This window comes from Pseudopipra pipra, chromosome 9, assembly GCF_036250125.1.
Source record: "Pseudopipra pipra isolate bDixPip1 chromosome 9, bDixPip1.hap1, whole genome shotgun sequence".
NCBI classification, from domain to species: domain Eukaryota; kingdom Metazoa; phylum Chordata; class Aves; order Passeriformes; family Pipridae; genus Pseudopipra; species Pseudopipra pipra.
The window spans coordinates 8886307-8898464 of record NC_087557.1 but is presented as its reverse complement, the minus strand read 5'-3'; the positions used below and the strand labels follow the sequence as shown (position 1 = coordinate 8898464).

Sequence of the window (12158 nt, the reverse complement as noted above, 5' to 3'; positions counted from 1 at the left end):
AGGATGAGGAGGGAAGCAACTGCACCTTTAATTTCACCTGGAAATGATTACTGCTTGGAGAAGAGGGAACAGAGGGTCCTGTCCCTTGGGGGATAAGAAGAGCACAGAGCGTGAGTGTTACCAGTGCTGCACCAGACAGAAAGAGAAATATTCCTCAAACTATTAATGTGCTTGAGAATCACCAGAATCCCTACCCTAGCATTTCACAGGGACCACAAACAACCAAAGCTGCCTGCAGTGGTGCAGAATCTGTTCACTCTAAAAAATTGCAAAGATTTTTAAAGCTGCTGATTTTCTTGTCCTTAAATTACAGCATTATCACATGTTTTACTTCAGTGCTCTTATTCTTCTTGAAAAGTGAATAGTCTGTTCTACCAAATATTGTTTGAATAAATTTGAGGACTGTTGTATTTGCTGCACGGTTAGATTGGTAAAAAGCTCAGATATTTGTATAACAAGCTCTGCCTCTCCTTTAAATGGCTCTCTGTATCAAAACACATAAACGTTCTTGATCTTTTGAAATCAACATGTTTTTCAGATCCTCTGGAACAGGAATTATTTTATTTCTTTTTAGTGGAAAAAATATTCTATAAACCTAGCAAAGTGTTTAATTTTTTTCAGACGTTATTAGGAATGGAGTCTCATATCAAGAACTGAAAAACAGTCTGCAGAAGAATATACTTTACAAGTAGAGTTTATCAAGAGATACTTAGGCAGATTAACATGCCAGCTTGTTTTATCTGGAAGCATCATAATTTATGGACATTTGATAGTAATCTTAAGCACATGATTAGTTTCCAAGGCATCAGCACTATCCTATAAGAAATATTTGTAGGGGTTCAAATCAAGGACTGTGGTTCCCATCCAGACACCTGAATAATGGGTAGATTTTCTGAAGTGCTTAATCTCTCATACCTGGGAAATCTCCATAATTACCTTTTGTCTGGCATCCTGCTAAGGTGAGGGTAATTTTTGTTCTTTCTAATGTAATGGTGGATAATGAGCTTCCTTTGAAGCCCCATTGATCCTAATCCAATGATAAATTCCCTGTAAAACTTCACACCCATGTTTCAGTTCTGTTGATTTTAGAGAAGAGGGCAAACATGGAATCCCAAGATACTGCTGCTACCACACACTCACTATAAGTTACCTTTTCCATTTCATGCTCCTTAACTTCTGCCCAGTTTCCTTTTCATGAGTATTCAAGTGAAAGCCCAGACTATATTTTTCAGCTTGAAAGGGAGGTTGAATTTGCTTTTCTTTAGAAACTTTTGGTCAGTTTAGCTATTTGGAATTTATGGAATTAAAACAGATTTATGGTCTTGTTTCACTCAGTATCCATATTTTTTTATATATCCATTTTTTTTAAATCCATGCTTTTTTAAAAAACAAGTTTTAAAAATTACTGCTGAACATAGTTTTGTTTCCATTTTCAGTGGAAAACAGACACCAAAATACAAACAAAGGATTTTTTCAATGCTTGCAGCAAAATAATTTTCTTATCAACTGTATTTTAAGAAGCAAAGTAAATGGAAACATAAGATTTCAGCATTGGATCACAGCAATAGTCAGAAACACCAGAACTACCAAAATGTTCATTCATGTTTAAATAGTCCTTAAAAAGAGATCAGAGTTACTGTTTATCTACAGAGATAATCTACAGAGACAAAAATATTTGTTCCTGCTTTAAAAAAAAAAAAGGGAAAAAGAGAAAAGTTGAGTATATTTTTTATATTTATAACTTAATTGTTCTAAAGCAATTTTCAGAGTATCTTCCCTCAGTGCTGCATTATTTGAAGAGAGGAAAAAAAGATGAAAGAGAAGAGGACATTGTCCCATGAGTCATATGAGGGGAAAAAAAAGGACATAAAATTTAGTATCTGAACAATGCATGCAGTGCATGAATGTGTTATAAAGTGAGCAATGACTGAAGTAAATGCCCATGTGATGTGAATGTGAGTCTACAGGGAAAACATCAGAAGGTGAGAAAAGGGAAGACAATGCCATTACAACAGAAAGGATGGTGTACAGACAAAATGTGTTAGTCTGAATAGTAAACGTGTTATGTGAGTCCTGTACTTGAGCTGATTCCTCTACTGCAGAGTGTTATGCTGTCATATGTCATCTGGGCTCCCTTTTCTGCTTATATTTACCATGCACATTAAATATTCAACTGCTTCTCACTGATGCATGCAGTAATCCTGGCCTTGTGAAGAGCTTTCTTGTCTTTCCCAGCTAAGACACATCAGATAACCTTATTGTCTTTGCACCCTAATGCTTTTGTACCTTATGTTGTGACACACATTAAATTTGTTCCTTGCAATATCCTTTTAGAAGTTTTAGTTAAATCCTATGTTTTGAATACAGACTAATAGAAAATAGCAGAGGGTATTGAGGCGTTGTTCTGCTCTGAGAAACAACTGTAAAAATGGCATTGTGGCATTTCCAATGAGTTCCAGAGCAGAGCTGCTCGTTTTACAAATCTAAAGATGTTTCTTCTTACCCCACATTTGACCTGGCACAGGAATAAAGCTGAGCTTTCCCTGGCTCCTACTGTCAGTGGTAACAATTCTGCCATGATGGGTGATCTACAACCACATGAATGACGTGGAACCAAATAAACTCCAGCTTTTTCCCAGCTCAGTTACGCTGATCCTGCTAGGCTAATAAAAATAAAAAAAATTTACTACAGATGATTGAATAATATTATTTAAGTAGCCTATCATCACACTGTATTAAATTTGTCTGTGCTGTACAGTCCTTTTCTCCAAACAGTTGCCATGATGAGGGTTTTCTCAAAGTAAGGTGCTACAGAGGGTAAATCAGAAGTACCAGGAAATACCCTTTATTCTTCCAGCAGCAGCTTCACTGGATGTGAGAGACTGTTTTTTTCCTTTCCCCAGTCTGCTCCCTGTCTAGGTCTTCAGAGTGTCAGGAAAGTTGAGAGCAGAGCTATCAGAGAGAGCTTCTGCCCATTGATAGTTCTGCTATCCCAAGGCTTGCCTGGGGAGGAATGGCAGCAGGAATGTGTCATGGGCTGGCTGTGCTGACCACAGGTGCTGGAAGCTGAGGGCTTCGGTTTTGAACTGGGGTTCAGTCCTCTCTCCACTTTTGCTCAAGCACTGCTGGCTTCAGTATGATGTTAGAGCACACTCATGAGTGGTTTCAAATACCCCTGATTTCATGAGGTTGTATTATCACAAGGCAAGCACCTCAACCACAGTGGAAATAGCTACGCAGGACAGGGAATTTCAGAGAAATGGAGTAATGCTGAAAATATTACACTGTACATACTGGTCTTTTTCAATAGGCTGCAAGAGCTCTGGAGAAGGCAAAAGACAGAAGATACAAATGTGCTCACTTACTAAGACATCAGTCTGATGCTCCCCAACAGCTTGACCTGATCTTGCTTCCTGGAGTCCTGGGTTGTTCGGCCGCCCTATATGAGGAGAAGCTGGAGCTGACCTCCACGCATGGTGAGACCCTCTGCTCACCTTCTGTGGGTTGTGACAGATGCAATAAGCTTGTCAGTGAGTTGGGGCACCCACAGCTCCTCAGCAGGTGCTGTGGAGGTGCAGTAGGTGAGTGGCTTGTCTGAAAACCAGGGTGGCAGTACAGCTTTACTTCTACATTTTCTCACACTCCTGAGGCTGGCAGCTGAATATTACTGTCTTAGTGTTGTCAACATTGAGCATTCAAGATTAGACTAAGAATAAAAAATATTGTATTGCCTTAACATATATTTTAATATGAATTCTTTTTAAATCTTCTGTTGTATTTTTTGTCCATATATAGCTCATAAAATCTTCTCTAAGACTGGAAGGTCTAGCAACTTCTTTGCTTACATGGAAGCTGAAATATGTATGTGAGCATAAATCTGGGGCAGAATTGTTCAATATGAAGTTGTTTCCAATATTGCTACCCTATTTTTTTAATATTGCTACCCTAATTTCACAAATTAACAAACTCTGAAGTATGAAAGTGTCTTAACCACCTGCAGTAGGAAAGAGCATAAATTCAGGACAAGAACAAATCTATGCTGATGACAAAGAGAACAGAGTGCTTTCAAATTTTTGCAATCTCAAGACAGAAACTGATGGGAATACTGGCTCAGAACTGGTGCAGTGTGGAAACTAACTTGCATGACTGTATTTGCCATAAGATTGCTAAATAGGTCTTGAAAATAATGTACTGTTTATATTTCTGTGTATGAGGTACAAGATATATATGTATACATATGTATACAAGATATATACAAGAGCAAGACATACAGGTAAAGCCATGGTGAGATTGGGGGAAAACAGTGTAGTTGTTACATTCCTGATGTCCACATCTTTTAGTTAAATGATAATTATCCATTAATAGCCTCATAAGTATGAATATGTAAATAGCTATTGAATGCATTATTCATGAATCACCAGGCATTAATTATTGTAATTAAGTATCATTTGCTACGCTCATATTACTAACCCTTCCAGTTAATGAATACATTAGCTAATCATTGTAGAGCAGATTCAATCAAAATTCCGTGTGTCTGTGCTATGGAAGCCTGAGAGAGTTTTATTGAATTTAGATTCAATATTGAACATACCTTACATGCTTATCAGTGTATTTTTAATGACATTAAATGTGAATCATAACCTCCAGTGCATGATGCTTGTCCTTGTGCCCAGGAGGATGGATTGGTACCAGCTGGAAGTGTACGTGAAAGCAACAGTGGTGCAGCTCTGTGAACTAAAGAGAACTTCAATTCTGGGACATGAAATCCACCACCCCTTTTCAAGTATCACATAGATTCACATGTACAACAGGAGAGGGTGTGCTTTGTGAGGAAGTGCTGTCCCAAAGGTGCTGCTGATGACCACGTTCAAGAAACAATTTCAAAGTGTGGAGGGAGGTGCTCACCAAGTCTGTGCTTTTTTGCCAGCACCAGCAGAACACAGCGCTGCAGGGTGTGCTCCTGAGTCTAATGGGGCCTTGGGGCACGCTTCAAACACAAAGTAAAATGAACAACCAAACCCTGGTTTTTGTTTTTACTCTCTGGAAATCTATTTAAAGTAATAGTAGTCTCAGTAACACAGAAAAAAAGATTTGTTGAAGGGTTTTTTTTCTTTGCCTTTTAATGTTATAGTTCTTAGGATCAGGCTTTGGGGTTCTTGAAGTAGAAATTTTGAATAATTTTTTGCAAATGAAAGTTCCTTTCTTTTTAGGAGAATCACTAGCTCAAGATTAAAATATGTAAGTTCAAGTGCTGAAGGTTAATAGATACAAGTAAAGTGCCCTCTTGGCTGAACTTTTGGCTGTCGGGCCAGGAAACATATTTGCAACGAAAGAATGAAACTTTATTTCGTCACTGCTAGTTCAAAGCAGATTTTTTTTCCATTTTTAGGTTCACATGCACTGAGTAAATGATTGGATCTAGTTTCTTCAGTAATCTGGGAGTAAGAGAATCTAAAAAAGCATACATCATCAAGGATATTTTCGAATGCACAAATGCATGGGCTCTTTCTAGTTAAAGCTGTGATAAGATACTGCTGGCAGAGTTCAGATTGTGCCTGCAGAGGAGGGTCAGTCAGAGCCTGTTTTTTTAAGGGCCAGAAGTAGAAATGGTCAATAAAGCAAATCTACCATTCCCTGTATATACTTCCTCAGTGGAATACCTCTCGTGTGTTTGCCAAACACAGTAAGGAATATGCTTTCATTCATCCCACAGCTGATGCAAATCCCTTTGCTCTCCCTTCCATCACTGCTGTCTTTCCTTTCTTTTTGGAAATCTTAATTCTGACTCAAGCCCAAACACTGTTACTTATCATTACCCAGCTTTCTGAATGACAGTCACTGGCATCTGAAAAACAGTTTGAATTGTAGTATCATAAAGGGATCCATTAAAGATAATACCAGTACTGAACATCACAAACCATACCTCTTGTGTACCTCATCTAATTCTGAGTATATTAAGATGATGGTTTCCCAAGCTCTTCTCAGTGCCCAAAGTGGTAGGAGTGTGTTTTTAATTTTTTCCTTTTTTTTTTTTTTTTTTTTTTTTTTTTTTGTTGAATAATGAGGTTTTCACAAAAGTATGAACTCAACATGGAGTTTATGTTCTAAATAAAAAAAAAATCAACCATCAAAAGATCTGCAGTACAATTGCAGCATTGGAGATGTATGAAGATTTTGCTGTTATAACTTTATTTTAAATATGAATAATGGCTTTTTAAAGCCCTTGAATTCAAAAAATCTTAGCAAATGGATGTGTTTACAAAAAGATTAGTGCTTAGAGTTAATATTCATCCAGCTATTTTTTAATGTTTGCTTCTAGACCTGTTTCCCTTTAGTTGTCTGACACCTGTATCTCTTGAAAAAATAGAGAAGAAAGTTATTTAAATTAACCTGGAATTTGTTTATTTTTTTAACTTTTAAAACTGAAAATATCAAGTGTGTTCTCCACTGGGTGTGTTGGAAGAGCTCTGAGTGTGACAGGTCCAGCCTATGGGCCACGATAGCTCAGTGAAAAGGGATGACCTAATAAAAATTGGGCAACGAAGACCTTGTGATGCCCATCAGTTTTCTCAGTATTGGCTGTGCCTAAGGAGGAGCAAAGCCATAAGAGTCACTTTAAACCGTGTGGATAAAATCTGCTCCTCTCTGAATTGTTGCTGTGGGGGCTTGTTAATTTAGTTGTGCTCTGTAGGGTACCAAGAGCTACCTGGCAGAAGTGATTGCCCTGAGGGGTAACACAGCACTGCAGCTGGGGTGGATCAAGTGGCTGGAGAGCTTTTTTGGGAAGCACCTGCCTGGCCTTGCAGTGCCAGCACTCCTGGAGAACACACTGGGATGAATTAGCCTCAGGTTCTGTGTGGTGTTCCTCTGAAGTGCAAGTGTTCAGAAAACATGGCACACTGAAAGCAAATGAACAGTCAACAGCAGAAAACGAGGAGCAGACATAAAGAGACAAAGGCAGAAGGTTTATTTTGTGTATAAAGGTAGGAAAGTTATGTACACGTGCACGATGTAGTTGAGGATACAGAAGTACAAAGAGGAAAGGAGCAACATTTCTGAGGTCAGGGAATGGTTCATGATGACAAGGCATTAGAGGAAGGAAAGAATTCATTTACAGGTGAGTGTATTCAGTAAAAGAGTGAACTCTGCTAATATCATCTAGATTAATAACTTGTATATTGCTGTAAATTCATATAAAACCTGTATTTAACATTTTATGTACACTCATATCAAGTTTCTAGTATTGAAAGAGTTTGGGAATCTCTATACAAATGTGTTCTTTGTTTTTCACATTATGCTATATAGCTATATAGCTTTAGTGGGACAGATGCACTGTTGTTACATGTATTATTTCTACCTTTCTTCACCATTAGTACTAGAATGAAATTTCTGCTTAATGTAGTGTGACCTGTGGTGTATATTCTATAAAGTACATAACAGTTCAATTTACTTATGTGGAAGCTTAATTAAGCCCAGTGAGAAAAAAAAAAAACAAAACCCCAAAACTTTATTGTGATTTTTCTTAATTTTAATTAATTTTAAAAATTTTGGTTTGGTTAGTGGCAGCAGTCTTTTTCATTTGAATTTTTAAAATTTCTTCTTTCTTTGCCTTTAGTTAGCATTCTGAAATATGATAGCTTTCATTTCAAGTTGTGTTTAAATTTTTCATTTTTTATTTCAATAATACTGCACTGAGTAATATTTTTAGCTATGATTAAATGAAAGCTACAGTTTGGAATAAAGTTCCCAGCATAATATGCTATAGTTTTAAATTTTTCCACATGAAAGAAAATGGATAAAACTCTAAACAAGGTAAATGTTTTCATTTTGTTTTGTCATTGATATTTTGAACCCAAAGGAAAACATTTCACACATAAATATTGATTTCATTTAAAAAAATAATGAAAAAAAAGATAAAAGCAACCCAAAACATAAGTTTCACCCCATTATTTTATCTGGAGTAAAAAGCAATTTTCCAAAAATATATTTTCATTGGGAAAAAAAAAAAATCCAAAATGCAGTTTGATTTGTTTTTTTTCTCTTTACTGGTGTTCTACAATTCTGAGTATTACATGTGATTCCCAGTAAGTAAGATAACTAAGCCTTACATCTGATAGAATATACATTTTTTTTTCTGACCCCGCTACATTAATTTCATCTTTGGTGCTGGAACATGCATTCCCATCTAGTGTTTATTGACTGCTTTCAAAGAGGAAAGGATTTTTTTGCTAGATTATTATTTTTATATATATTTTAGGTTTTTTTTTTAATTAAGAAATTAACAAGAAAATTGCCCCAATCACTTTTCGGGTATGATAAAGACAGTAAAGAAATTATCCTTGAATACAATTATTATAAGTAAATATATTGTGCTTAATTTTTATACTAAGGCAGATGCTTGAAACAGGAATATGTGACATAGCACAGGGATAAATCACATTTTTTCCCACAAATGTGTAGAAAAGTTTGTTCAGTTTTTATCCTCCCCCTGAAAATAGGAGTAGGCTTTTTAATAGCACAGATGTTGCTGCAATTGTACATTGAATGGTATTCAGAGAAATAACAGAATTTGGGACATTTATGAAAGTGGAAAATAAAAAACAGAAGTCAGATCCACTTGCAGGGGCTTCTACTGTATCCTTCACATCTCACTTATATACTCTCTTAATAATAAAACACCACCTTATACATGCTTATTCTTTTAATTCCTCATTCAAGGACACTATTCAAATGAGTAAGAGTACAGAATTTATGCAAATGTGATAATGAGTGCCCAAAGAGATGGTTTCACCATTCATAAATGGGGGATTTTTGCCTTAAAGAATTATTAGAAAACCAAAACTAAACCAAAATTTACTTTTTACTACCGTTTTGTTTTTAAAAATATATTTCAGTTGTGTCTGCACTCTCAAAGGCAGCTACACAGATATTTTGCTATTTTTTGCTAAACCTCCTGTGTTTATAATTTTCAGTCCCCTTATTTTCATTCTTTTAAGAATCCATGGACAGCCAATCAACTGAATTACCTTGCTTGCATCCTAAGAAGGAAAAATCCCATAATTTTTGTCTGATGACATCTATTATCAATAACACAGATTTACTTAAAGTTGTAGAAATCTTTAAACAAACAACAAATCTATGATTTTCAAGTCCGAGGTACTTACTGGGCCTTTCTTGAAAAGGGAACAATGGTAAAGATTGAGATGGTTGTATTTTATCTCAGTATAATATATTGGAGATGTACAGGCTACTGGAGCAGAGGATCAGGATTAGTGATATCAGTGCAGGATTGCCACTAATTCAAATAGATGTGGGAGCCTCCTCAGCAGGTTGTCAATTGCTAATCCAAACCATTATCTAATTATCCAAAAATATCCTACACAATTTCACAGGCATGAGACCTAACTGCCCAACAGCAATGAACGTGGTGTGTGACATAAAGGTAGTGACCATCTGTAAGATTTAATGTAAAACTAGCCTTATGGAAGGCAGTGGATCTTTGTCACTCTATTGTTGCAGTAGAGTTTGAATGCCACCATCAGTAAATCTGACAGTTCTTGTTAACATGAATTGCCTGCTGGTGTGTCCCAGTGTCACCCTGTGGCAGTGCCTATGCAGTGAAATGCTCCAGTGAAGGTGGGATGAAACACTTTTTAACATTTACTAGGATTTATTCTAAAACTAAGTGATTAATAGAAAACCACTCAAAGAAATATAAAACAAGTTTCAAAACTCTGATATTTGTATTGCTTTGCTAAGTTATTTGGTCAAGGCATCTTCTCCTGCAGTAAAAGACAAAACTTTAAAGACTGCTTAGTAGTCTTCCTGGTCACCCCACTCGACTGCTGGTTCATCATCCATTCGTAGAATAAGATAGGAGAGAAGCTGAAAGAGATTCTGCCACAACAATAAAGAGACAAAAAAGGAGAGGTCGCTTACATCTATCTCACAGCGTTCCCCAGCATAGTTCACGTCGCAGAGGCAGTGGAACTTGTTGAGTAGGTTCTGGCAGAGGCCCCCGTTCAGACATGGGTCAGAGCTGCACTCATCAATGTCCTTTTCACACCTAGAGGAAAGACTGCAAATTCTAAGCCTCCGAAATCACGAATCAAATGCGTCAGACAGACATATTTTTAATTCAAAAGCTTTTGGGGGAAGGGAGAGGAAGATGCTCTGGGGCATATTTCCACATGTGTTTATGATTTTATTAACTACCTGATTAGCCACACTCAAATCCTGAACTTCCTGTATTATTTTCAAACACAGATAGTTAAGCAGGCAATTTCATATCTGTAAAGCATTTCATGGTTAATGGTGCTTAGCAAGGTGTAATGAAAGCTTGTGTATGATTTTAGAGCTAACTCTGGCACAAGTCCTGCTGACAGCTTGCTTATCCTTTTCATTGCTCCAGGAAGCTGAGGGCACATTTTCCTTCTCAGTAATCTGGATATAAGTCAAACAAATGTGTGTTTTTCCCAGCTGAGTGCTCCTGGAAATATTCACCTGCCTGTTTTTTTTTTTTTCCTTTCATTTTTTTCCCCTCAATTTGGACTATTAGTAGATTCCAGCACAACCTTCTACCTGGTCTCTCTGAGATGGGCCCCAAAAATGGTAAGAATGTTGTAGAACAGGCTTTTAAAAGCCTTAATATGTATCATCAAATGTTTTTGAGTTAATTCTGATGATAAAGGAGATTTGAGTTCTCATAATTTCTCGAGGTGACCAATGGAAAGATAATAAGGAATGTGTAAAATTATCTGAAAGCTATTAATGATTTGGTGATTTTGTCCTCTGACAATGCTCCCTTTTAATTCCCTGCTCCCTTTCATTAAATAATGCTAACAGTTAATCCTAATTTTTCCAGATAAAAATGCAGGTTTATTCTTGAAGAAGAATGTGAGAAACTCCCTCTGAGTAATAAGGAATTGCTTTGTTCAATCATATTCATAACCGTGCAATAGAATTTTAGTGTTACATCAGAGAAGGGCAGTTTTTTATATTAAACACTTTTACTTTATTAACCTCTAAATATTTTTCAGTGGCCTCTTTAAATGGTAAATTATATTCATGTATTTCAAAGAGCTAAAGTATTTATCCAATGTCTAAAAATTGTATAGCTATGAACTTACTTATGCAAATTAAAAAACCCCCAACAACCCCTTAAATCTTCCAGGGAACCAGGCACCTGAATCCAACTGATATTCAGAAACATTTAAAGGCCTGACTCCCTTTAGGTAATTTTGAGTGTCCCAGCCTAAATTAAATGAAAAATTTGTTTTCAAGAACCAGCTATATCTCCTTTTATGAAGAGTAATATTTTCATATTTCCCTTTCTACCTGCTATTTAGTTTATTGGGCTTTTGTGTGTGTGTGATTCCGAGTCAATTGATTGGCATGGAAAGATGGTGTTTTCTCTATACACTGCATCAGTGGTTTTTTAAGGGATGAAATATTGTCTTAAAGGAAAATGCCTGCTTTATCAATCTAATACATAAATGTACAGAGGGGTTTGGTTTTAATTTTCTAATTAACGGATATATTTGAATTTGTTCTGAAAAAAAGAAGGGGTGAAATTTTCTCATTTGATATACTAAGACCTCCAACCACAGAAGTAGCACTGGTTTATGGTTTGGCAGCCTGAAGGAAAAGAGGACAAACAGTCAACTTTAGACATTGGAGAAGAAATGTCTGGCTGTGATAGTCAGTTAGCGTGTGCCTCGCTTGGTTCAATACGAGAATCGTGGGAACCGTAAAATAGAGATTATTGCCAGCCAGTGGGATGGATGGAAGGAACCCTCATTCCCAAAGCTGTAGTTAGCAAGTTGCCTGACAGGGGAAGGAAGAAGGAAAAAAATAATTTCCTTCTACCTTAAACTCCCAAGAAATATACACAGGGAAGAAGTATCTATGAATATGCTTTTACTTCTTAAAATTTCATTTTACTTTATTTTTTTCACTTCTGCTGAATGTTGTGAGGTGGCACAAAAACAACCCTGCTGTTACCAGTGCAGCGCAGATGTGTCTGCCGACAACACTGTGCTTTGAGTGGGTGGGAATTTTCATTTCACCTATCTTTTATGCCTTAGTGTACTGTTTTCACAAAATCAGTGGGCTCATAGGTTTTTGAGAGAACGAAAACCTTTTGTTGAAAACTTCTC

The 12158-nt window shown here is 36.6% G+C and overlaps 1 protein-coding gene across 3 annotated transcripts in view; it reads right to left on the bottom strand.

Annotated features, from left to right (window-relative positions):
- The window catches only part of CRB1 (crumbs cell polarity complex component 1), a 115446-nt gene that overhangs the window by 25586 nt on the left and 77702 nt on the right, over positions 1-12158 (bottom strand). For all 3 annotated transcript variants that reach the window (XM_064664450.1, XM_064664449.1, XM_064664448.1), the window contains exon 11: positions 9940-10066. In XM_064664450.1, coding sequence (XP_064520520.1) covers positions 9940-10066 — 127 coding nt within the window. The remainder of the gene's footprint in view (positions 1-9939; positions 10067-12158) is intronic.